This window comes from Saccostrea echinata, unplaced genomic scaffold (genome assembly GCF_033153115.1).
Source record: "Saccostrea echinata isolate AGI-Se365-2 ecotype Australia unplaced genomic scaffold, CSIRO_AGI_Sech_v1 ptg000042l, whole genome shotgun sequence".
In the NCBI taxonomy this organism is placed as follows: Eukaryota; Metazoa; Mollusca; class Bivalvia; order Ostreida; family Ostreidae; genus Saccostrea; species Saccostrea echinata.
Window position 1 is genome coordinate 2,884,101 of NW_026889791.1, and position 27,072 is coordinate 2,911,172.

General features: G+C 31.4%; 1 protein-coding gene across 1 annotated transcript in view; it reads right to left on the bottom strand.

Annotated features, from left to right (window-relative positions):
• LOC133201028 (A disintegrin and metalloproteinase with thrombospondin motifs 1-like) overlaps positions 1-25,285 on the bottom strand; it is a 28,657-nt gene extending 3,372 nt beyond the window's left edge. The window contains exons 1-14 of the mRNA XM_061336832.1: positions 25,233-25,285; positions 24,030-24,267; positions 23,435-23,591; positions 23,039-23,220; positions 22,512-22,598; positions 12,813-12,923; positions 9,224-9,381; positions 6,457-6,526; positions 6,170-6,305; positions 4,429-4,598; positions 4,191-4,305; positions 3,781-3,870; positions 3,438-3,601; positions 3,272-3,335 (exon numbers count right to left, since the gene is read on the bottom strand). Of these exons, the coding sequence (XP_061192816.1) occupies positions 3,272-3,335; positions 3,438-3,601; positions 3,781-3,870; positions 4,191-4,305; positions 4,429-4,598; positions 6,170-6,305; positions 6,457-6,526; positions 9,224-9,381; positions 12,813-12,923; positions 22,512-22,598; positions 23,039-23,220; positions 23,435-23,591; positions 24,030-24,267; positions 25,233-25,285 (1,795 nt within the window). The remainder of the gene's footprint in view (positions 1-3,271; positions 3,336-3,437; positions 3,602-3,780; positions 3,871-4,190; positions 4,306-4,428; positions 4,599-6,169; positions 6,306-6,456; positions 6,527-9,223; positions 9,382-12,812; positions 12,924-22,511; positions 22,599-23,038; positions 23,221-23,434; positions 23,592-24,029; positions 24,268-25,232) is intronic.
• Positions 25,286-27,072: the final 1,787 nt, after the last annotated feature.

Here is a 27,072-nt window from a genome sequence, read left to right on the forward strand (position 1 = left end):
TTGTTTAACTTGTGCATACTCTCAATTTAGTCCACAGGTAAAATTTCATAATTACGATGTAAATAATCTACTCAACATATACAGTTACACACTTTACATACAAATTCTTTTTTGCTTGTCAAAAAAATTCTGAACCGCAACCCCCCCCCCCCTTCCGTTCAGAAATTTCTGGACCCACCACTGAGGAAAAGCAGTAGGCCCGTGATTAGTGATGTTTATATGGAAGCATATTCAGGTAACGCAGATTCAAGTATCTTGAAATCAAACTGGGCTTAGGGTGGGGCCACAATGCGCAATCAAAATTTAACATGGGAATATATGGGAAAATTCTTTGAAAATTATCTTCTCAGAAACAGCTAAGCAACGATTAGTCATATTTATATGGAACATTGCCGTGCATTGTCATGCGACATGATCTGATTGACGACAATATGCGCAGTGAGGGTAGGTACACATTGTCGCCGGCGACAATATGAACAGGACGACAAAATGTACCATCACAATCACGCTGCATGAAATACCATACGAAACATGTCAGTGTGATTCACACACAAACTACATTCACAAAACTGCCAAAAAACAATAAAATAAATCTTTAAGCAACAATATCTGTGGGGCGACAATATGTACAGTGAGGGTGAGGCACATAACGTCGCCAGCGACAATATGTACATGTGTAATTTTTCAGCCGGCGACAATATGTACCGATGGATGACAATATGTGCAGTGAGGGTAGGTACATATTGTCGCCGACGACAATATGTACAAAACGACATTATGTACCGTCACAACCCCATTTGCCGGGGATAAGTATATAGCTACATAAGTAAGGGAAGGTGGCGAGAAAAAAAGTTGAATTCATCATGTTTATCATAAAGTTTTGTTGTTAAGTTACAATTAACGTCTTTTTCTAGTAAAATATCCAAATATGAAACAGATATACCAGACTCTGTGGAATCTTTTCATTCAAGTTCAGTGGGATAAATTGAGTTTACATATGAAATTAAGTAACTATTTTTAATTGATAACACATCGTCAATCTATCTAAATGTCGAGTTTAAGCGTTTTCATGTATGAGTGGTTTTTTAAAATAAATTTACTAGGGATGTCAATTTTGTCAATAATTCATATTCGAATATTCAATGAAAGTATTCGAATATATTCGAATATTCGATATAATAAATAAAATCTTGTTTATTTTAAATATGCATCATCCTACTCTCATGAAAGGTTTGGCGTAGGTATTCTTATATTAGAAGTAAAATTGTACGAAGACTTTTGTAGGTGTACAATAATTTCATTGATATCTATTTTTGAAATAACTAATTGATTTAAATGTAGAAAAGTATAATTTTAACAAATGTTTTTATAGTAGCTCCAACTGAGAAACCAGTCGCCTTACCAAAGGCTAGATAGTCGTATATTGTCTAGATTTAAATACGTGTAATTAATTACTGATAACAATTATCAGCCTAATTAAATAAGGGATATGATTATAATCTTTGAAATAATGATTTTGAAATATAAACAAATATTTCCATGATAATTTTCCTAGGTAATTAATTAATTTCACGATTATGAATATAAAAATTCAGGATTATGTACAACCCGAGATAATCAAGTAATTTACACATTTATTCTGAAATTGAGCCCTTTACAATATTAATTACAGAATCTATTTAATCCGACATTCATTCAATAATCAATTAAATTTTTTTTGATAAGTATACTCTTCAAGTCTTTTAGACATTCTAAGAAGATTTTCATTTTGTTGTCCTCGATCCTAGATCTGATCGTATTTAACTTATAAAAACTATAAAAGTACGTTTTGTATCGTACATAAAGCATTATTGTATAATTCTTTAACACCTTACTCAAAACAAAATAATTTAGTAGTTCTATAAGAAAAGAAAGGAGTGAAAGAAATCAGGCATTCGAAATTGATCGCTAGTAAATTAAACAGGGACAATTCCAGCAATGTTCTAATCAAAATTTATTAATCACAGCACAATTTTTTAGGAAATCTGAAAAACACCGAATATTCGAATCTTAAATTCATATTCGAATATCAACTCATCGAATGAATATTCGAATATTCGTTGACATCCCTAAAATTTACGTACCTAGTTATTCGGCATATCCTAAATTGTTTTGTTAAAAAAACATTCCGATAGTACACATAAGTAATCTGAAGTTGATATGAAAAAGATGCTTGAGTTTCTAATTGACAATATCTATGTTGTTTTTGGAGATTAAGTCCTCCAACGATCTTTTGGAATTCACATGGGCACTAATTGCGCCCCGTTTTTAGCACACCTATTTTATATTCATCTAAAGCAGAATTTATTAAGAACTTCTATATGAAAAAAAAGAAATCCTCTGTTGTGGCCCTTATTTCGACATTTGGATATAGAAACGACGTTTTTGTCTATTAACAATAATCATTTTCTTTCTTACGTTGATTTGATATATCCCTTCGAACTCGAAATGAAAGACACCATAGAGTCTGATGGATGCATCTGTTTAATACTTTTGTATTTTAAGACATTAATGGCAACCTTACAGCAAAACTTTATGGTAAACGAGATGACTCCAATTTTTCTATCAACTTTCCTTATTTAGAAGCAATATGCCATTATCACTTGCACAATGAGTTTGTATCCATGTACAAAAGAGCATGTTCTATGTACAAGCAATTTCTAAAACAAGGCAAATTATTGACAAATAAGTTGATTATACAAGGATATCAACAGTATGGTTAAAGTCAACATTTCGCAAATTCTATGGTCGATACATTGACCTCTTTAGCAAATACAATCTTAAGTTCAGTAGAATGTTGATTGACGTTTATCATACAAATTGTAAGGCTATTATTTTCACGATGAATTGTCAACGGATGACCTTCATCGTGACAAGGAGCACACAGTGGGTGTGATCGGTTGACAAGGAATTCTTACTCCTCCATTGCACCTGTTCCCACCTCAGATGTTTTCAGAGATACGTGTTTGCTCTGCTCTTAATTTGTATTGTTCCAATCGACTTTTGAGGTTAACTTTTTGATTTCTTCATATTTACAAAATTAAACTTCGCACTAATCTACCTTTCCAAGCATTTGGATACTGTATTCATTTCCTTAAAATGATTTACTTGGTGTATATATCTAATATGTTATTGATGTAAATTTCTGTAGCATAAAGCCGAGGCAGTTATGTAACATTGAAAATGTTTTTAAAATGTCTATTGCAATTTTCCAGATACATTCTCCACTTACCATATTTGGGTAAAGCATACGCAAAGCTAATGCCAGTATTTTTATTGTTCCTGTATTGGTAGTGCTGAAAACATACAACTCGTAGTGAACATCTGGAAAAATGTTTGAATGTGATTTTCAGTAATGTTAAGGAATATAGTTAAAGGTATTGAGATACGACTTTTACCTTAACTATGACAGGTTCAGTGATTGGTCCTTTCGCATACACGTATTGTTTCGAGAAAACATAAGTCCAGTACGTTCCGGCGAAATTCAAAGGGTTTTTTGTCGTATCCCAAATTCCTTTAAGCAAGCTAGAGATAATTGCAAGTCCGTCTTTGTTGTAGATTTCTGGAATGAAATATTATAAGTTTGTATAATGTAAAATATAATATATACATGAAATTATTTTACAATAGGAGTCTCAAAAATCGATTCTGAAAACACATTTGTTTACTTTGGAGAAGAAACTTTCTCTGGCTTGTCTAAAAACATTAGTTTGCAATAAAGACTAATCACTTAGGCCTTACCTATGAGGTTCCAACGCATTTTAAAAAAATCAAACCAGAACTGTATGTTATACGCCCCAACAGGTATCTCCGTAATAAGGTTTCTTGAACCTGAAAGCAGTATGTAGTAAGATGGTTATCATATAATAAAGAAAAGCAACTCCAAGCTCTAACTTTTATTTTACTTCTGTATTATTGCCAGGCCAGGATGCTATGTGACTAATGACTACTGACTGAGCTGGGGGGGGGGGGGGTAGATACAGGATTTAAAGGTGTAGTAGAAGAGACGAAACTTAAAAGTCAAAGGGTAAGGGAAACTCAATTTCTTAAAGTAAATTTACTTAAAATAGCTTAAGATTTGCAAAGATTTCCTTTAAATAAGAAACGTAGAAAAAAAATTATTTTTTAGGGTCGTAATGATGTCATCTTACCTTGTGCAATAGTCTCTTTATAAATCCCTTCCACTACGTCACACGTAGAACCATCTCCCTTACAGACACCACAATCATCATACTCGGCGTTAAGCTTACCGTCACAGCCAAAAAACTAAGGTTATACAGAATAATAGCAAAATATTAAGATCACAGCAGTTTGAACCATTAAAATTAAAATTCAGCAGTGCTAGGTTTTATTCTTATTTGTTATAATTGCTTGTTATTACTGTATTACCCTGCAAAAGCCGTCCAAACATCTGTAGGTTCTTTTGCCAAGCTTGTTTTTTTCCAACAATACAGTGGGTCCTTCACATGGAGTACCCTGGGGCATTAACCCAAACCTTGTAAAATCTGGAGTAGTGTAATCCGGAACCGCTTCACACGACACTTCGCATTTCATATGCTCTATAGTGGTAATTTTTTTTTTTTGCAATTTTTATTTACAGTAAGTTGTTATATACTAGGGCTGGGTATTGCCCAGAGATTTCGTATTGCGATATTTCTAACTGTATTGCGATATGTATTGCAATATTTTCAACGGAAATTAAAATGGTATTTTCTTAATTTATTAATTTCCATTTAAATGCAGAATGTAAATAACTATGAGAAATGACCAAGAAAAAATATTTTGTTGATTTAATTACAGTTATGCATCAAAATAAACTCACTGCAACAGCTTTTCCTTTACTGTTTGGCACGATTGCAAACGATTCTGACAGTTTATACTTCATATTTTATTATAGAAATCCGAGTCCAAACATTTTGTCGGAATATCGGTACTTGACTGTTTCACGGTAACTGCGGTACTGCTCTTTTGCAGGGCAAAATAATATAGTTTGGTGAAATGTGACGTAAAAGTGATTTTTTAATATACGTCATTTGATTATCTGTCAACAAAAATTTCGCCAAACGTTTTTATTTTGCCCTGCAAAAGAGTAGTACCGCAGTTACCGTGAAGGGGCTACTCTATTTTTTGTCATCGTACCGCAATATAGCGGAATATCGGTATTATTGCCCAGCTCTATTATGTACATTTGGAAGAAATCGTGTGCACTTTAAGATTTCATCCATAGACTGTAAGTCTGGTATACACTAGACAAAATTGCTAACGCACCACTTAGATACATTCATATTTTTCTTTTCAAAACTTATTTATGATGTTTTTGATATATAATTATATAACTGTAATGAAAAATGAAGCATTTAAATGTCTTAACTGATGAATAACAACAATGTTTACTTAAGCGTCACCATTTCATAGAAAAAACAAAATCGTGTCCATACTTTTTTGGTGGAATAAATTTCTTTTTTTTTTCTTTGTGGTAGTGTTCTTTTTGTTTGTACTAACTGAAAACTCAGAAAAAAAGTTACACCGTATGCGGCGTTTGACCCTGGAAGAGCGTGCTAAGGCAGTCAGTATGGTGTCTGCAGGGGGCTCCTTTGGAGAAATGTGTAAAAAATTAAAACAATTAAAAGATTATTCATTCCTCTAATGAGAAATTGTTGTAAATGAATCAACAATCATAAAAATGTTTACTATAGATAGCGACGACATTAAGTAAGCACCACACAATAATTTCAAGATTGTTCCACAAAACTGGGGCAACAGGGTTTTGAAGGAACACCAAGGCACTGGGTGACTACCAAGAGATATGGTAGTTAATAAGGGTATATAATTTGATTTTTAAGTGGAAGACTGTTTCCCGTCGCAACCTCAAGGACCACCATCGGTAATCATCAACTTCATATCATGGCAAAAACGGTGCGCAGTGCACGTAGGGAAATTGGTTTTCGGGCAAGAAGGTCCTTTTATGGTCTTATCATGACACGAAGACATTTCTCAATCCAACTGTTTTGGAAAAGATGGCATATATTATGTACTAGTACCGATCAGGCAAATGATCAATTCACAAATAAGAATAACAAGTGGTGCGTTAGCAATTTTGTCTAGTGTAGCAAATTGTATTCTTTCTTACCATGCCAGTCCATTATTCTTCCAACTGATGTGTACTTTTTGGAATCTAATACGTTATTCTTTAACAATCTACTGCAGGTTTCAGACGCCCGCTGATTTATAAGAGTTTTCATGTCTGAACTCTCATTGTGGCAGGGCTACAATTAATACACATCATTAAAAATATAACTCTATATAAGTGTTAATTAAAATATCACATTTTAACTTTGTTTACTATATTAGATTCAAAGAACTGATTCTAGAAAATTCAGAAATTGCAAGGAAGTGCCGTTAAATTTATTAACCAACCTCGGAACTGCAAGTCCTGGCCTCATAACCATTGTCATCTCCGCCTTCACAGCCTGGGTGGTTCAGAGGACTTAAGTAAAATTAAAAAGAACTAAAACTTTTTTTTTTTACTTCACACAAATGATTATTAAATATGTCCGCGCAGGTTTTCTTCCTACGAATCACGTTCATATTTTAAAATCAAAACCAACTTCAGTAATATCAAGGACACTAATAGAACAACTGACTGAAATATCCGCTATATATACTTTTTCCTAGAACCTATCTATATGATAATTTTAAACTAAACATCAACGAATTACAGCAAAAGTATCAACTACATTAAAAGCAATTGTGCCAACTTTACTTTATAAACTTATCACTTAGCTGCAGACTGGTTTAACTAACAATTCTGTTGTTTCCCTACACAACCTGCATCTATCTGAAAACACATTATCACAAAGTCACTAAAACACAAGCTGAAATCACCAAGATACCCTACCTAGTTACACAGACACTGCATTTCTTTTGGTTACAGATATAAGCTAAAGTCACCGAGACAGTATAGCTAGTCACAAAGACACTAGGGAACTAGGTCCCTGAACTGAGTGGTCTAACTAACAATTCTGTTCCCGACACAGCCCAGGAATCTAGCCCAAGTCACATAACTCCAACAATTAGTTACACCAAAAGTATTTATATATATTTTGCATCTGCTCCATTAGTACAGATTGGTTAATAGTTCTAATCATTTGATTGGCAGAAATGTCAATGCTGATTGGCTACATTTAAAATGATTCGATTGGATGATTTGAGATTTCTTCCAATCCACAATACTAATTCAATTTCATTACAAAACATCTTAATATATATTTATGAAACTGAATTTACTAGATGGACATAAATGCCAAAATTAACAACATGATAAATTCCCCATTTTAATACACTTTACATTTATTGCCATTTTTGAGGTCAATACGATGACTTAGCTATCTGAGGAGGTGGCTAAATCATAGTATTGACTGAAAAACAGCAATAATTGTTTTATTATATGATTCAATGATTAAATTAGACGAACTCGTTAAGCAGATCATGTCTTCTTACTTGTTTACATTTGCTGAAGTCATAGCCAAATGCAATGAGAGAAGCAGAGTTAAATAAACATAACCAGTCTTATTATTTTGAAAGGGGGGTACTATCAGGGAAAATGACAGCTTAATAAAATCTTTGATCAACCCCCACACATAGAGAATTCTTTTATAACTTAAAATTTTGTTTTGGGGTTGGGGTGGAGATTAAGGTCAATTAGCCTTTCAATGAATATTTAGAGTCTAGATTAAAAGTAAAAATTTAATTTCAGAAAAAAAATTGTTAGCGGGTCCCTTGCACACCCCCCCCCCCCCAAACCCATTCCAAATTATATATTTTTACTAATGTTATGTGCATCTGATTGGAAGTCGATAGCAAGTGAAATAGCTTTCTAAAACTATTTGTATCAATTTGGAAGAAGATGGGTGAACAAGGCGTGCAGAATGCCTATAGCTTCAGATATTTAAAAAATCATATTCAATTTGTAAATTAAGTATTTAAAGTAAAGTTCTCATTATTGAAATTTATGAAATTATGATCAACAAAACTTTTCTGAGAAAAAAAGATCTCGGAAAAAATATTCTTTTATTTAAAAAATAAAATGATATTCGTGGGATTCGAACCCCTAACAATAAAAATCCGGAGTATCTTATTAATTTGAGACTAACACGCTAACCACTACGCTAAACAGCCCTTGATGAATAGTGGCATTTAAATCATGTTTGTGATATGACCCTTGACTTAATGGACTTCAAGTATTTCTCGGAAAGATGCGAATGCTTTTTCATAAAAGTGTACTTTTAATGTATAGTGGGTCTTTGCTCCATGTTTTTGTAAACCAAAACATGTATACTTTTATGCAAACTTTTAGGATTAAATTTCAAAAAAATGGAGCAAAGACCCACTCATATCGAAAAATTTTGTTTAAGTATGAGAAAATGATCCTTTTTGCCCTCTTTAGTGTGTGTATGCTATTTCGTAGGCAAATAATTTCAGTCTTTGTGAGATTTTTGTAAATTGTTGAGATTTTTCATCAAGTATACTTTAATGTTAGATGAAATATCAAAGAAAATTTTGATATAATTGAGATTTTATTTTTTCACTTCATATTTGTCGCACTATAGGCACTTCGCCCGCCTTGTTCACCCATCTTCTTTCCTGATCTATTTTTAGACCAACGTAGAGAAAATGAATCCTTATATTCAACTCGAAGGTCACGTGCAGGTGAATATAACGTAGTATTTTTTTTCTACATTGTTGGATCTCAGCCAATCAGAGAGATAAGATTTTTTCAATCATATAATAAAATGGATTATCAGAATAACTTTAGTTTATGCCCTGAAAATAATGCTTTTTAAAGAAAGAAAGATCATAAACCTCATACTATGTATAGATACAGCATATGTAAAACGGGTGCATATGATATGAACTATTTCGGCGGTGTTAGAACGTCATGGAATGACAAATTATTTTGGTTAAATCCGCAGTCAAAAAATTATATTGATTTCTTGGATTGTCATTTAATATATAAAGTGTGCTATAGGAAAACTGTACAAACAATTTACGCGAAAAAATTTGTAATCTAGCGCTGAATGTACATTAATCCCATGCCGAAAATGTAAATCTACAACATATAAGAACTTTAAAGGGCTTTGAAAAAGCGAAAGATATCAAACTATTTTTTTCAACCCGGTAAAACCTTGGATTGTTGCATAATCTCCTTCTGTAAGTTAGCCCTGTCCCACAAGTCCTGGAGCAAGGCTGCCAATCTGCCCACGGTCCCCATCCCCCGGGTCTGACCACGCCTGGTTTTAGACTGAGCTCCGCAAATGTCGCGCATTTCCGTTTGACACATATCTGTTGAAAATTTGACCGCTTTAACGCCTTAGAATGGTTAAGTATTTGAGCTTATATAGGGGTGAATAAAAAAATGACCACCAAACTGAATTTTTTTTTTTTTTAAAAATTCAACTACCCATAACATATTTTTCACTTACATCATCATATTGTACATGCGGTCTAGTCAAAATTCCTGAAGTTGCAATAGAATATACAATTGGATAAAAAAGTTTCATAATTTTTATTAGTAAAACCTTATTTGAAAAAAAAGAAAATATCACTATATCGTATTTTCAAAAATATATAGTCAAAAGAAATTACAGCTTTTTATGCTTCAAAATAGTATCAGGGATATAAATGATTAGAACTAAACCTTCATTGAATTTCATCTCCTGTATATATGGAAAAAATTTGGATTTTAGATTGTTATTTTACATCATTTTTTTCAATTTTGGTTTGAAAAATTTAATATGAAAGAAATATGAAACAATAAAATTCTCCCCAAATCATTTTTTGTCCATTAAAGTCAATTTTTTAAAATTAAGCCAAAAGAGAATTTTGACATACAAGTTTTCTTACAAAAAATACTACTTGAAGTGACCCTATGTTACATTATTGTGTTGCACTCCTAACATCTGATATGTATTTTATTTAACATTGTTTTGAAAATTATATCACAAAATAACCCATTCTTAGTTTGTAAATCAGTTCGTCGTTTGATATTTTTTATCATTTACGGCAAGTTTTTCAGATTTTCAAGACTTCAAAACACGATTATTTGCAATGTTTAATATACATGTACATGTATATACATTGTTTTTAAAAATATGTGTTAAGTGATGAAAACTTTTCTCTATTGACTGTAAAATGTCTGTAATTAGTTGATAGACATAACGTTTTAAGCATCAAATAGTATCAAGCATTTTTTCAATATATTGTTTATTAAAGATAGATGATGATCATTGATAATTATAAAAAATATTTGTACTCCTGACTGCAGTAAAATTAAAAATTAAAACCACAAAACACAAAAAATCATAAAGTGTTGGCAACATCAAGTGGTAACGAAATAGGGCAACATTTATGGTTCAATACTTCATAATTAAAACACATTAAAGTAAATAAACTTGGCTTTAAAGCGACAGTACGGCTGCAAAATGTGTGCTTTTTCATTCAAAGTTACCCAATATGTCTTTAAGAAATAAGGTATAAAGTTGATGTAAGCAGTTTGAGAAACAGAAATATTCTCTACTCAAACAAAATTAACGTAATTAGAATCTGCCGGAAAATCAAGGGTCGTACGAACTGCAGCAATCTTAGATCTGTTTATTTGTACCACGTGAATTCTAAAACGGCACGTGCCTACACTGTAGAGTTTACAATTATAATGAATATTAGGTAAAAGCAATTTTCAAAAACAAATTATCATAACTTTCTGATAAAATAATAATCGTAAAGATTTTAGTCTGCATTCAGGAGAATTTAACAGAATTAAAAGTACAAATGTTGACGTTTTGTGTATTGGGGTCCGAGAAAGGAAAATCAACTAATCATACGTTATCGCGGCAAATGTCAAACAAAAAATTTTTCTGCACAGTTAAAAAAAAAATAGCATTTCAAATGGCAACAATGTTTAGAAGTCAAAGGTGTATTTTTATGTTGAGTTTACGTTTACACTATTTTTTTTCTTTGAAAGCGATGGAAAAATGAGAAATGATAACAAGTATCAACAAACCTGTCGAATAGAACCTTCGAGAGCCCTGCGTGAGTGTCGCCGAGTTCTCGTTTCTTCCTTATCCTGCGATTATATTAATTCCCAAACTAAATTTTAGTCAGGAAAGTTGCTTTTTCAAGTTCTATTTTCAGTTTCTTTTTATTTTTGGTCGACTTTGTCAATGTAGCAGGCCTACCGGGCTTCCCTCTCTAACCATGCTGTTTTGTTTATGAAAACTACGCATGCGTGCATAGCATGGAATGTGGAACCCCGAACACATTGCGTTGTATATTTTTACGTCCCATAAATAACTATTAATTTTAATGAAATAATCCAAATTATTTAATTGTAAAAGTTTATACATTTATGAGTAGTAAAAAAATTCCAAATTTTGTCGGAAAATTTTATCTAGTCAGTTTTTTGATGAGATGCGCCGTACTGTCACTTTAAATATTGAATTATTCCCTATTTATGTAAGAAAAATAAATAAATAAATAAAAAATAATAATAAAAAAAAAAACTAGCGAAAATATATATTTAGAAAACAAAATACATTTTATAGTATATTTTCCTTCACAGAACAAACACTTTAAGCAACTGAGATCAACCAAAAACATTATACTCATCAATTTTTTCTTTATATTTTTTTCATATTTGTTCAGCAATAATTCTAACATATCTGTTGAACTCCTGACCAAGAGCATAGGAGTCTTTAAAGTAGAATTGTAAAGCAAAAACTATATCAGAACGCGTTCTGTTGTTTCAGTGAAGTTAAGGTGGAGTTACTTGAACTTTACAACAATTTTTCAGTGTGTTTATTTTTCACATTCTTAAAAAAATCAAAGAAAAGATAAAAATCACATCTAAATTAATAAAATTGAAAAGGGGAAGGATTTTAATAATAAAACTGTCAATAATTTAGTACTAAATTATTCAAATAGATCATTATTAATTAAAGAATATTTTTTAGCATGAGTTAAAGTCTTTTCATCGTATAACTTTAATCTTTAAAAAAAATGTGTTGCACTCCTGACCATAAAAATATAGATCTGAAACACAGACATACCCTGTAATTGATAAATCTATTTGGTAAAAATGTTCTGTGTGTCTATTTTCCAAAATAAAAATAAGAAAATCATATACTGATAACAGTTTTTTGATGCTGGGGAACAAAACATCAAATGTTGCACTCCTGACATTATTGGGTACGCACAGATACTCGACTCTCATTCAAGCTGCTTGTGATTTATATAACATTTTTAAGTTTTAAATTTTACATCAGTTATTGTTTTACACTAAAAAAAATTCTTTTTTTTTTGACTTAATTGTCTTTCAAATTTTTAAAGTCGATGTTTTTTGACAACACTACATTTTTTCTATTGTACCTCTGACATGGAATAACATTTTTTTCAACATCAGCCATGACCACAACGTTTATTTCACAGATCTTCAAAAAATATTGAATTTTCAAAATGTCCCAAATAGGTGTTGTACTCCTAACATTTTCAGCATCATTTTTGGGCATAACGTTTTTGTGAATTGAGATATCAATGAGATATTTGGCAGATATTTAGACACTATCTAAAGACATATGCTGAGACATAGAAATGTATTCCCATTACCTGCACTTAAAGTACAGGTTATAAAATATGTGTTTGGTCATTTTTTTTTAATTCACCCATAGAAAAATATTAGGAAGGCCTTATTTCTCATTATAGAGTTTTGCAAGACTTACTTTGCCTGTGTCGCAGTATATTCCGGTAAGAGTGCCCAATTTTGACGTAAATATTTTTCCAAATAAATTCCCTTCGTTGAGATCCACACAGCTATGATAAAACTCGCAGTTCTAAAAGAAATCAAAAACATGTACTACAAAAAATTAATATTTATGTAGAAGATTTTATAATTCTAGATTTGTCAAAGTGAAATAAATGGTATTCTTACCCCAAGTCGGGAAAAATTGCGGAAGCGAAAATAAGGGCCGTACCGCAGCTCGCATAATTCGTCTGCACTGTACATCTGACCTAGAACGTTGCAAAAGCAAGCAAACTATTTTCTTTTTAAGATAAAACAGGGTTAAAATTTTTTTTTTCTTCATTGTTTTTACGTGAAAATGATTACAAAAAGCACTTTTTAACAAGTTCGTCCATAAATTAAATTTCTAATAAAACATAATTATGTCTTTTATTTAAAAATGACAATTACAATCGATTTATTTACTAGACTTATACATTAGATTTGTATATATCATAAATCTTCGCCCACTTTATTTCTATTAATTTAAGCAGTATCATGATATTTGGTTGATTTTGAGAATCAACCAAAATCATGTGGTGGTTTCGTCCAGGAAAGTTAATTAAAACTTATTTACACATTTAAAGCAACTATTTTCATATAATTTATTGAATTTAACTAAATTAAGAAACTACAAGTTAAAAGATCTAAATACAATTCATAGAACTGTTTTAACAATTTATAACTGAATGGTAGATGGACATCGTAATATTGTGTTTGTGACATTATGATACACTGAAGTTCTTTAAGGAGGTTGGATCCTGTTATCAAAAGTATTGAGATTTTTTTTATCAAAAATTATTTTTAGAATCTACACACATAGCTTAAATAAAAATCAAAACAAAAATGGGGGTAAATGCGGTACTTTTGGCGCTACAGAGCATTTAATATGAGATTTTTGCACTGTAATTACGTCTAACCCATAAGTCAATTTTTCAAATTGTTTCCTTTAATCTGAATAAATTATGGGAAAAAACTCAGTTTTTCCCATTTGAATAGTCATATTAAAATTTGTGCAAACAAAAAAGTTTCAAATTACTTTGACCTGTATGCGCTCAAAAAATGTCATTATCCTGTACACTCAAAAAAGAATATTAAGAGTGGGGGTCTGTTATGTTCATTTTTAGATATTACATGTACTAAAATAGTAATAATTTTAAAGGACTTTCACAATGCATTTGCTATTTTTGTCAAATATGATGATAGAATTAATGACAGTTAATTTATTATATAATTTAGGACCAGCATAAAACATTTCACTGTTCAAATTAACTCTGTAAAAATAGGAATCCAACTTAACAATACTGTAAATACTTCAAAGGAGAAAAATTGATCATTTTCTTCTAAGAAACCTTCCGCCACAAAATATAGTTCCTCACTTAATGCTTTCTGTATGAAATTTAATCATGGGTTTTAACTAAATATAGTTTAATTAGCATTGCAAAATCCAAATTTATTTCAAAAACTAAAACATTATGCAGAATTCATTTAAATAGAAGTCAAGACAAAAATCTGCTCAAAAGCTCAGGAAAAACCTCTTTAAGAGGGGTCATAAAAATATCATGAAAGAAAAAATATAAAATTTTTGCTCTTGAAATTTTAAACAAGGGAATTTAAAAAATGCCAACTTTTTTTTTATTTTTGTATATCAATAGTATTTGTCATATTCTGTAGTACTCCATAAAAATCAGAAAAATGTCGTAACGTTTTACATTTTGAAATGCCCCTTCTGGAATTCAAACAATAAAATTTTGTTTTTCTCACATATAATATACAATATACTATTACTCATTATATGTTAAAATTTGAGCAAAAACTCCATAGTGGTATTTGTAAAATTTGCTCTGAAGTTTTCCCACAATAATCCTACAGTAAACATACCTGTATTTTGAGATGGTCCCTAAAAATACCAAGACGATAGATTTCCCCTATACTTGACGTGTACATGTACACTGAAGTTAATGTAAATTACATATGACATTAATCCAAAGAAATATTCTTTGGAGCTTTCACATAATAAAACCTCAGCCGTCTCCCTCAAACAACGAATTAAAGATAATTGATATTCTTATATTATTAGATCTAACAGGATTTTTAATTTTGAGTCAAGATAAAGTCCCCAGATTAACCCGTTTGTAAGATATAAAAAAAGAAAACCTATACATGGGACACAAAACTCACCGGATTCAATACGACTCTGTTCTTTTCAACAGCAGATTCTTCTTTATATAATATGTTAAACTTTGATATCCCATTGTAGCCCACCCTGCCCCTGGAGGTCATGATTTGAACAAACATTACCTGAGGATGCTTCCATATTAATATGACTAATAATGGCTTTGCTGTTCTTGAGAAGAAGAATTTTTAAAAATATTTATGCCTAAATATTCCTGTGTAAAACTTTGATCCCCCATTGTGGCCCCATTCTACCTCTATGGGTCATAAGTTGAACAAACTTGAACTTACACTATGTAATGAAGGTTTCAGAAAAGTTTCAACTTTTTTAGCCAAATGGTCCTTAAGAAGAAGATTTTTGACAGATACAAACTATACCAAAATTTTTTTACCAATTCTTAATTATCACCCCTTACAAGAGAGCGTGGCCCATTATTTGAACAAACTTGAATTCCCTTCACCGAAGGATCCTTTGTGGCAAGTTTGGTTAAAATTGACTCAATAGTTCAGGAGAAGAAGTTGAAAATGTGAAAAGTTTAAAGACAGACAACTAGACAGACAGAAAGATAGACGACAGACAAAATGTGTTAAGGAAAGCTCACTTGAGCTTCCAGCTCAGGTGAGCTAAAAGCTTAGGAGTTTTATTACCCGGGAGAGCTGGAGTGAGTGGACCGTAGGTGTCACTGGAAACATCTTCTCGAAACAAACACTGAGCGCGCTCACTTCTGAAATCAAGAAGAATTTTTATTCAGTTTATTACTGTCTAACTAAAGAATGGCCTGTTAAAGCTTTGTCTAAGTGAAGAACTGAAGTTTTGTCTAAGTGAAGAACGGCCAAAAGGTGGGGGAAGAGGTAGCGTACTCAAGGACATAGAGTTTGAATTATATTTCGACTAAAACATATGAACGAAAAAAAATGTATTGTCATTACAATTAAGATTCTTGACTAATTTTTGTGTAAAGAATAATTCAATTTTTAAGGAAAATATTCTGAAACTGTCAGAATGCACCCCATGTGAAGAACATTTCGCTGAGTGTGCACGTGGTAAATGAAAATTTAAGATTTCCCTTTTACAAAAATTTTCACCCCAAGAAAACCATTATCAACCGAAGCGCAGCCTAAATTGACAATGGTTTTCGAGGGGTGAACATTTTCAATGTTACACTCAACTGCATGCAATATTTTTTTATATTCTACTGAATGTTTTATGCATATACAAATACATATAACAGTGAACCTTGCGCGCATAAATTCTGCGCAGTCACTATTTTTTGGAATATCACCAGTCGTCAAGCAATGTTGACTGTTGCTACGCTGGATGGCGTGGCTTCATCATTCAGCTGATAATAGTCTTTTTAACAAATGTTTCTCGACGAATAAGATTCAACTAATTAACATGAAAGTATAATATTTCATAAGATTGATTAATCCAAAACTCAATCGCAAAATATTTATTTACATATTTTTATATTATTTCCATGCGTTATCTATCTATTTATTTATTTTTTTATAATTGTGTTGTTAAAGTTCATGCAGCCGCTACCACAAACTTCATTGTGTCTAATATTATCACGACGTCATTAGCAACGCTCTGCTAAAATATTAAAATGTGTAAGTATTAGGAATGAATTGAAGTGCCTTATTACAGAAAAATATTTATCGCCAAAATCCTTATAAATGCAATACTTCTTAAAACTTACTGGTTATTATTATTATTATCATTATTATTATGTTTATTCAGGCAAAGAATCACCCCAGGTATTATCACAGTTCTTAGTGCATGTAGTTCACATTCTAAAATTTAAATTAACAGATATAAATTTTTCATCAAAAATGCCAGTTTTTATTCCTATTTTCATGACATGAAATAACATACAAGTGCTCGTATATGTATATTTAAATTTAAAGATAATTTAAACTGAACAACATGTATATTTATGTTTCTTTCAGCTATACGTTTTATTTTTTAGACATACTGTAAAAATGCATTAAAGTCTCTGATACTGCAAGAACTCCAGCCTGTTCCTTTTCCTCCCATCACGCCTCTGTCACTTCCGGTACATCCTGCGTCAGTGTCGTGCAACATCCCCATACTTAAACATGTTCAATAAAATCAAGAATATACTTTTATATAAAAGATAAATACATTTTTTATCTTTGAAATACCGAGTAGAGTAAATATAAATGTACATAAACTATAAAAACATGGCAATAGGATTTCTTTCTTGATACGTATCAATGATACAAGCTGCTGGTATATCCCAAACTATTACACAGATTAAACAAAACGAAAGAAAAAAAAGGAATTTAAAATACCCCCCTCCCAAATGGCCAGGGATATTCCATAACCCTCTGCGCTCTTTGAGCTTGTTAAGGATCCTCTCTACACTGCACCTTAACTTCAGGGTACTTTTGTGTAGTTAGACTGACCCATCATTTAACATAACATAGAATAAATTGTAATCTCCCTGTATGATACGTTTTAAAATTCATGTAAGTCCAAGTATTTTAAATGTTATGTTAGACCAACATAGAGTAGTTCAAAACATTTTTTGCATGTATGTTCTCCATTGGAGTAAGCAAAACTGATTTTACTTTATCGTTACTTCACTGTTTTTAAAGATTTTTACTGGACAAAAATGGTGCGCGCTCCCTATACTATAAATGATATAGTTAATTTTAAAATTTCCTCCTTTACGTTATGCTATTTTCTCAAAGTCCCAAAAAAAAAAAAAAAAAAAAAATGTTTTCCTGTTCTATACATTTCAAAAATGTTAATTTAAAAAAGTGCAAGAATGATTTGTTATTAACAATTTACACGTATTAATGTTTTTAATTGAAAATCTAATTTTTCTAGCAAGTGAAAATCCGTCGATTATTTTTATAATTAATTATGTTATGTTTTAAACAAACTTGATATAGTAAAATGCTAAATACAGTAACATTGATATCCTTTTTTTGGTCTCGTGGCTCAAAAATAAATAATAAATGATCCTATCTTATTTTCTTATTATATGATTACTTCGTTTTGGAATTTTTTTTTTTTTGACAAAATTGTCATTTTGTCAATAAAGTGTCAATGAAATTGGCAAATTACAGACTTGGAGCTGACGTCTGGCTTAATACCTTGAAAAGAAAAATTAAAAACTATTGATACAATTAATGAGAATAACTGCTTATATCCTAACACACCCTTGCCTACAGAAATAAAGTATTTTTTGTTTTCTTTTTCATTTGTTTTTGTTTTTATCTTATCACCTACATGTTTATGACATTGAATCATTATATATTTTTCTTATTTTGAATGAATGAAAAATTGCAGCATCCCTAATTATAATTTAAACAATGCAGTGTCTTCTTGTCTTACCTGTGTCCTAGTTCGTGGGCTGTACCGGTATGAGCTAGTACTGCACTTCTATCGATAGCACAATGCCAAAGTGGGTTACAAGAAGAAGACTGATAGGATCGACCCGTAGCGTCTGTAGGTGTCACCCTGGAAAACAAGTTTAGGGAAGAATCACCTGCTTAAATAAAAAATGTAAAGCTGTTGATCGATCTAAAAAAAAATAAACAACTGGGAACTCCAGAGATAGGATCGGGTGCCTAGGAAGAGTAAACTTCCCTAGACTACGCTGGATGCGAGCCATATGTATTGAACAAATAGAAGAATTAATTTGTAGTCAAATTTTGTTTGGTATGAGTCATGTCAGTGAATACAAACTATGATAGATTATATTTGCTAGCACGGACATTATAACGACAAAAGAATTTTCAAAATGCTGACTAAACAAAGTCATTAAAATCACTGTAACATCGACTTATTTTTCAGAATTCTGTTAAAAAGAATTCATCGAACTCAAAGAATACTCTTGCTTAGCGAAGAAATAAGGAGACATATAAACGCAATCCACCAGTAAAATTATGATACGTAATACTAGAGATTGTTCTTTCTGACGTATCCGTATACGTATCCGTATCCGTATCGAGGTGAGGGAGGCATCTCGATCCCGATGTCTAAACTATTTACTATAATTTCCATCGTTATTTGTTTGGTTTTAAAGCAGCCCCATTCATTTAAGAATAGCATATGATATTTTTTTCTAATAAAAAGTGTATTAAGCTGCTGTAAACGTCTATCATTTCGCTGGAAAATTTCTTAAAAAATAGATGTATTTGTTTTCATTATATTATTTAAAACTTTAATTGCAATTTTGTTTAAAAACATTTATCGGGATCCCCCTCTCTCTCCTTTAACATCAGGCATTTTATTGATTGATTCTGTAATTTACATTAGATGACATAAAATTAACCCCCACCCCCGCCAACTCACACACACACACACACACAGTAAAATGCAAAAGACGTTGTATCCACACAATCAATAAAACCGTGTAGCCGTTTTCTAAAGAGAATTAGCTTCCAGACCCTTACCAGTATATGCTTAAAAATGCCAGTTCATCACCCCCTTCCCGGGGGTGGGGGGTGGGGGTTGAACTGGCATTTTTAAGCATATACTTTATTAGCGTCTGTTAACTTTCTTCATTCTTTTTTTTTCAATGAACTAATTGACATATTCCTGTATGTCTCCCCTTCCTCTCCCGAGTTGTAATTGCTACTTTCGTGCCTATTCTCATACGGCTTGATTTTGCTTTATATTTTGTCCTTTCAGCAGTATAAACTTGAAAAGACTTCATGGCGACAAAAAAATAGGTAATGAAATGAAACTGCAATTGTTAAATTTGATTTTTCCTTTTAGTTCTCTTGTTGTCGTACATGCGTATTATAATTCATGGTTTGATATAGAAACTGTTTCAGAATAGGGTATTCATTATCTTAACTCTCTTTTTATAAGAAAGAAAAGAATTATTAGGCTAAAAAATGCCAAAACAATAGATTTATCTATTTCTTCTATGCTACCTTGTCCTTCCAGCTGATTTTTATTTATCTATTCATTTATTTTTATTTATTTATTTATGCATTTTGGCCCAAAAGTGTGAGTCAATTCAACACGCAGTTTACAGAATTGAAGAGAAGAGGCTGCTTCAACGTAGCAGAAAAATAAAAAACACAGAATAAAGGATAAAATTTATACAAAACATTTAATTGATAAAATGTCAGCATTTTTTCAGAGTTTTGATCCCTCTTGTACACAAAGAATTACAGTCATCTTAATTTCAATAAATAAATCATTAAGTAAAATTTAGTCAACATGTATATAAAGTAATGTATAAGACATAAAAAATTTTCTCCTTTTATCGACAATTGTTAATTCATCCCCGACAAAAACTGCGTGTAATTGCATCACTTTCGGAAATGGTAGTCTTCCTCAAGCTCTCTGGAATATCGGATACGGCTATAACCTAACAATTTAGGGATTTAGGGTCTTCAAACCACCCCAGAATTGCCAGCTTTTCAAAACTTTTCTGAAGAACTATGTCCATCAAATATAATCAAATGATATACAGAATTTTGATAATGATAATAAGAAAATAAGGATGGAAGTTTTCAGTGACACCCCCCCCCCCCACACACACACACAGAGTATGCAGTATGGTCAATTTAATCTTTCACAGTTAATTTATCCGTAATTATTTTTGTGGAAAAGAGAAACTCAGGACTTAATATCCATAACCCCCCCCCCCACACACACACACACACACACACACACATTCCCAGTAATAGGTTTTTTAAAGGTTTGATTAATTTCTACACCTTTTTTTTGTCAAAGTTTTTCAAAGGTGACTTGGTATTTTTTGGTTTCTCCATGCCTTGGCCCAGCTTCCACCTTCTCCACTTTGTTAATCAATTTTAAGTGTCTTCTTGATGTATACAAACTTATACTCAACTAGAATGTTTGATCTCTGACAACTCGTACAGTTAAACCCTTGGATATACCGAAGTTTGAATTGGTCCAATCAAGTTGAGATAACGAGCGTTGACTGTATGCATTATGGGGAATATGTCTTGTACTGGTAAAGGTTACTTCGAGAATGAAACAATAATATATCCTGATATTGAGTGAGAGAGAGAGAGAGAAGGGGGAAGTCCCTTTTTGAACCTTTGTTTATTTTTAAACAAATCAATAAAAATATACTTACTTTTTTACTAATTTTATTTTTTTTAAAAATCCTTCCATAAAATGATAGGTGTGAACAGCAACTTGATACGTCTTAGTAGAAATATAACTATATATCTTATTTTCCAATGAATGAGGTTAAAATCAAACAGAAACGATGGAAATGTTACCCAACGGTTAAATCATCGGGATCGAGATGCCTCTCTCACCTCGATACGTATACGGATACGTCAGATAGAACAATCTCTACTACTACATAAATAAGGAAAGTTGACAATGGAAAAATACTAAATGATAATTTCAGGAATTGCTATTTTCAATAATGTTTTTTTATAACTTGTTCTATGAGGGTATATTGCTTGAAGTTCATTAACAAGCAACAGTATTGTTTTGCATTAAACATTAGATTCCGTGAGTCGAAGATTGTTTTCCTTGTTGAGAAACAAGAGGCTCATGAACCACATCGCTCACCATTTTTACTTGAATCTGCGATTATTTAAAAAAGATTTTAAAAGTTTTTTTCCCATCTTCCTTAAAAAATAGTTTGGCTCTTCTTTTGTTAAATACTGAATAACCTTTACACAAAGATGTTTTGTCTCAAATTTGATTGAAATTTGCCCAGTGGTTCGGAAAAAAGATTAAAAAAAATTGTGAGGTTGTGGGGGTTAAAGATGGACGAACGAGTACATCGCCTGACAACAGAACATAAGAAAACCTTACTTGATGTTTAGTTCAGTATCCTCTTCGTAAAAACAATTTCTAAAACGATGCAAGCTATTGACAAAAAGTTGATGTAACAAAAATATCAACAGTTTTGTTTAAATTATTTTTTCGCAAGTTCTATGGTCGTTACTATGACCTAGTCAGCAAATTCAATCTATCATTAAGTCAATTGCTGACTGATATTTCATGCTGATTATGAGGGCATTATTTACGCACTGAATTGTCTACAATTTTTTTCCCGTTTGCCCGATTATTATAAGGAGCCCATGGAGGGTGTGACCGGTCGACAGGTGATGCTTACTCCTTCATGGCACCTGATACAACCCCTTTTTTTAGAGGCCCATATTTGCTCTGGTCCCGATTTGTACTTTCTTTGGACCGTTTAGCTTGATTACAAGTCTCCATTTTCATTCAGGTAGGCTAAAACATATACATACCCGCTATGTATAAATAAGATATCGTATTTTACTGGAATGTTGCGCATGCCTATACAAAATGACTCCATGGTTTTACCAATGTGATAATATGTTGTGTAAAAGGACTGTAATTAGAAAATCAAAATTTACGTAATTTAATTATCGCAAAATTTGAAGTATACACATTAATTAAGAAAATTATATATATATTAGAAAATATTTGGTTAATGAAATAGTAAAAAATCATTACCGGATCTTTCTCCCAAAAACCAAAATATTTAATCTGGATTTTTACGTTGTAACCGAGAGCATCTGATCTAGAATACTCCATTTGTACCTAAATCAATTTAAGTAAAGTCATAGTTAAAAGTGACAGCATTTATTGCTGTATAATTAGTAGCAGGTGATTGATAAATAGGGTAACATTTTAAACATTTATCGAAATGTAAATACGGATTAGTCATCAAATTCCACAAATCTTATTATTATATTTACATTTATGGCTGATTTATAAGAAATATTTGCGTGTTATAGATTTATGATTTTTGAAACCTCAACCGTATAAGTTGAATGTGTTGAACGTCCCGACCACATATGACTTCACTGTGAAATTACGTCTTTTAAAAAACAATGAATCTGTGGTTATGAAATTCAGGTTTAAATATGCATCGCTCTAATGGCGTTTTACAAGGGAAATATTTAGAGCAAATATTATATAAATTAATTATCACGTTTTACTATTATATCTTAATATATTCAAGCAATAAGATTTCGTACCCCATTATATTTCACGATCATAAGTTCAACTCTCCTGGCAGTGTCCTTGAATCGAAGTCGTTCTGTGTATTTGCTGTCTGTGTACACCGCCAGTTCAACAACGACATCCTTTGTGGTGGTCTGTCTTCTATATTTGTCCTTAAGTTTTCTTATTTGGTCATCCAGTGCAGAAAGACTGACATCTAACAAGATTTTGTAAAAGGATTTTTTGCATTTCATTTCTTGCGTTTTTCATTTGATTTACTTACGAATTTTACATAAAAAACTGAATGCTATATATTCAGTTTGGTATTAACTCAATAGAAAACTGGTGGACTATATCACCGATAAAACAAAGGGAACACGAAACTGTCAATTTCTAAAAATATAATAAATGGGTGAAATATATTGTGTCACCTTTGACATTCACACTTGCCCCACCGGTTTTGTATTGTGGTCTCATTTTGCCAATCACAAGAACGGTATCTTCGTCTGAGAAATTGAGTCCTTTATTGTGAACTTTGGGAAGTTCTCTCAACTGGAAATCTCCAGATCGTGTGGTTAGTGATCCTTTCTAAAAAATTCAAAAAATGATGCAAGAAAGCTTTTAAAATGTGAATAAAAGTGATGCTGCTGTATGCTATTGTTTGCGCAAGTCAATTGAGATTTGTTTTACAGTGTTTCTGTGGAGAATATTAGTTGCACAGATGATAACTTTCCTGTAGAAAATCTTTGGTTCTGGTTTTTGTCGCAGATTATGAATTTGATGAAAGCATATTACTTATTCATTAAATTCATTGCATTTTTATGAACCTCATAGGAATTTCAATATCGGATCTATTTTATCTAAGCATGCTTCTGAAAATTTTATTAAAATCAATATGCTTTATAAATCATTGCTTGCTATTTTTATACTGTGTATGTAAAAATGACTTTCTATTTTTATCGAGATTTAAAATTTCAACTACATCTTCTTTAAGAAGCATAATAAGTAAATATTTAATTGACATACCAAGCCTTCACAATGTGACAGGGAAGCAGTGCCGTTGTGTGAGGTCACATGACCGACCAAAAAGCAATCCGGAATAATTCCCTTCCACTCTTGGTCGCCGTCATCATTCCTGGTTACAATTCTGGCTTCCGGGTGCAACACGGATTCCGGTTTAGATACTTGTAACTGATAATCCTCACCAAAAGCTGACAAAATGAGTTCTGTTGGTGATAACCCTCTAGTATTTCGAATATTAGATCTAAAAATTAAAAAAATCTTTTGCAGATGTTGTTAAATACCTTTTGGTATTTCATGTAGGTTTTCTCCTGTAAAAGAGCAATTTCTTTTCAGTAAAAGACACGGTAAAAAAAATTAATCTCTGTAAATTTGTCATTTCCAAAATTACATAAAGCATCATATTTACAAATGTAAACTTACAAATTAAAAAAAAACAGTTTATAAGACTCAAATCTGCAAATATATTTAACTAAACAGTTAGGTAATTTAAAGATCTGGGGAACAAGAGATAGGGATGCTCATTGTTTATAAAATAATATCATATAGTTCTTTTGATTTTCCTATGAAAGCAATATCCAAATGTACTTGAATCCACCATTATCTCCCAAAAGGAGATTTTTTTAAAAAAAAAATCAATTTCATGGTAAACACCAACCAATCTTTTTATTTGCCAATTACTGACACTGTGGGCAAAGATAACAAAGAATGCAACCTTTTAAAGGTATAATGAAATATGGAGATAACAATGCAAATTGGGAGCAGAGCAAACACGGACCTCCAAAACACCAGAGGTGGGATCAAATGCCATTGAGACATGAGCATCCCCTGCCAACCGGTCACACTTGCCATATGCTCCTTCTTATGATCGGGAAAACGAAAAAATACGTAGACAATTTAGTTTGTAAATAATGGCCTAACAATCAGTATGACAAAACTTTAGTCAGCATTTGACTCAATGATAGGTTGTATTTGCTGATAAGGTCATTGTGTCGACCATAAAACTTGCAAAATGATGACTTCAAACGAGACCAGTGATAACCTTGTTTCATCAACTTGTTGAAATTTATAATTAAAATATTCCGTGTAATAGGAAAGCAAGATTCTAGTTCCCCTATGAAGGATCTATGAGCTCTTGAAATAGTTCTCATCCCGGGAAATCAGAATTACAAACTGATAAATTAACCAAATAAAGTTTTTTCCCCTTACCGTCTTTTGTCATGGTTAACCTCCTTTAAACTAGAAATATCAACCGCTTCCATTTCCTCTGGAATGACCAATACACAAAATCAGGTAAAAGAATAAAAATAAGGTAGATAAATAAATTGATACACAATGAAAATAGGTGTCCGTTAATTATGGTAGCAATGTGGAAAACAGAAGCTTACCAATATCTCTTTCAAACAAAGACTTTAAGGTTGATTCAGGTATCTTTTTATTTCCGTACAGCTGAAAAAGTGTTAAACACAGTTTGCTTTGTACGCATACATCATATTCTTTTGAACAAATGTATGAAAAACCTACTTTAACAGTTGTTTTTATTTACTTCTTATTCGCACATTAAAAGAAGATAATTTAGAAAGAAAGTAATATCTATTACAGGGTTCTCTATTATTTAAGATTTTACATTTTACGTGTCGCAAAGTTTACACGATGCACAAATATTCGTTGACATATTTGACTCGTAATGCAAACAAGGCTATACATAGTTACGTTGTTCTAAAGTTGAGATATATAATTAATCGGTGTTAAAAATTCAACTAGCATCAGAAACATTTGAGCGAGAAAACTGGGTTTTTTTTCTTTGTTTATTCATTCGTATTGTCCAGCGATGGTCAAGGAGATATAAATAATTCACAATGCAAGGTGAAGCCAGACAATCTGACCTAATAAAGAAAGGATTAGGTATACTCTGCGTTGAAAAACGATAGATTTTATTAATTAAAGTTTCGGTTAGAAGAAATTTACCCTAACAAAAATTTAATATAGTTAACTATAGTTAATTATAGTTTTCTATAGTTATAGCTGTAGTGAATTTATGACACTTTGATTTTCTATGGCACTACTTTAGCACTTTTTCTGATATTTCAATGCTTAAAATCTCTGAAATTCGATATCAATAGTGTAAAAAATGGAAATAATATGTGAATATACAAAAAATAAATAAAAAAGAAAGTAAGGCAAGATGGAATCTAGAATGATTTTGTTTCCAAGGGGAAAACTAGCTAAAAACACGTGTTTGATAGTAATGACGAAATGAGACACTAATCTAATGGTTATGAATCAAATAAATACGTTTTGCCACATTAAAGTCTTTTTCAAGATTTCTCAATAATGATCTGTAAAGTTACAGAAAAAAATATTATAGAATTTTAAGAGGAACAAAATATATTTGAACATAATAGATAATATACAGTTTCTAAATATTTTACGAATTTGACATTTGGGTGAATTCAAAAATAATGACCACCAAACTGAATTTTTTTTGGAAAAATTCAACTACTTATAACATATTTTCACTTATATCATCATATTGCACATGCATTCTAGTTTAAAATCCTGAGGTGGCAATAGAATAGACAATTGGATTAAAAAGTTTCATAATTTTATTAGTAAAATTTCTTTTGAAAAAAGAAAATATCATTACACCTTAAAAGACTTTCTAAAATATATTATCACAAGAAATTATAGTTTTTTATGCTTCAAAATAGTAAAAGGGGTAATAAATGATTAAATCTAGACCTTGATTGGGTATCTTCTCTTGTATATGTGACAAAAAATGGCTTTTTGATTGTAATTTTACATTTTTTTTTTATTAATTCTGGTTTGCAAAGTTTTAATATGAAAAAAAATATGAAGCAATAAAATTCTTCAAAATTCACTTTTTTTCCGTTCAAGTCACTGCTTTAAATCTAAGCCAAAAAGAATTTTATATACAAGTTCTCTTACAAAAAATACTAAATTTTGAAGTGACCCTATGTCACATTATTGTGTTGCACTCCTGACATCTGATATGTATATTATTTAACATTGTTTTAAAATTATAACA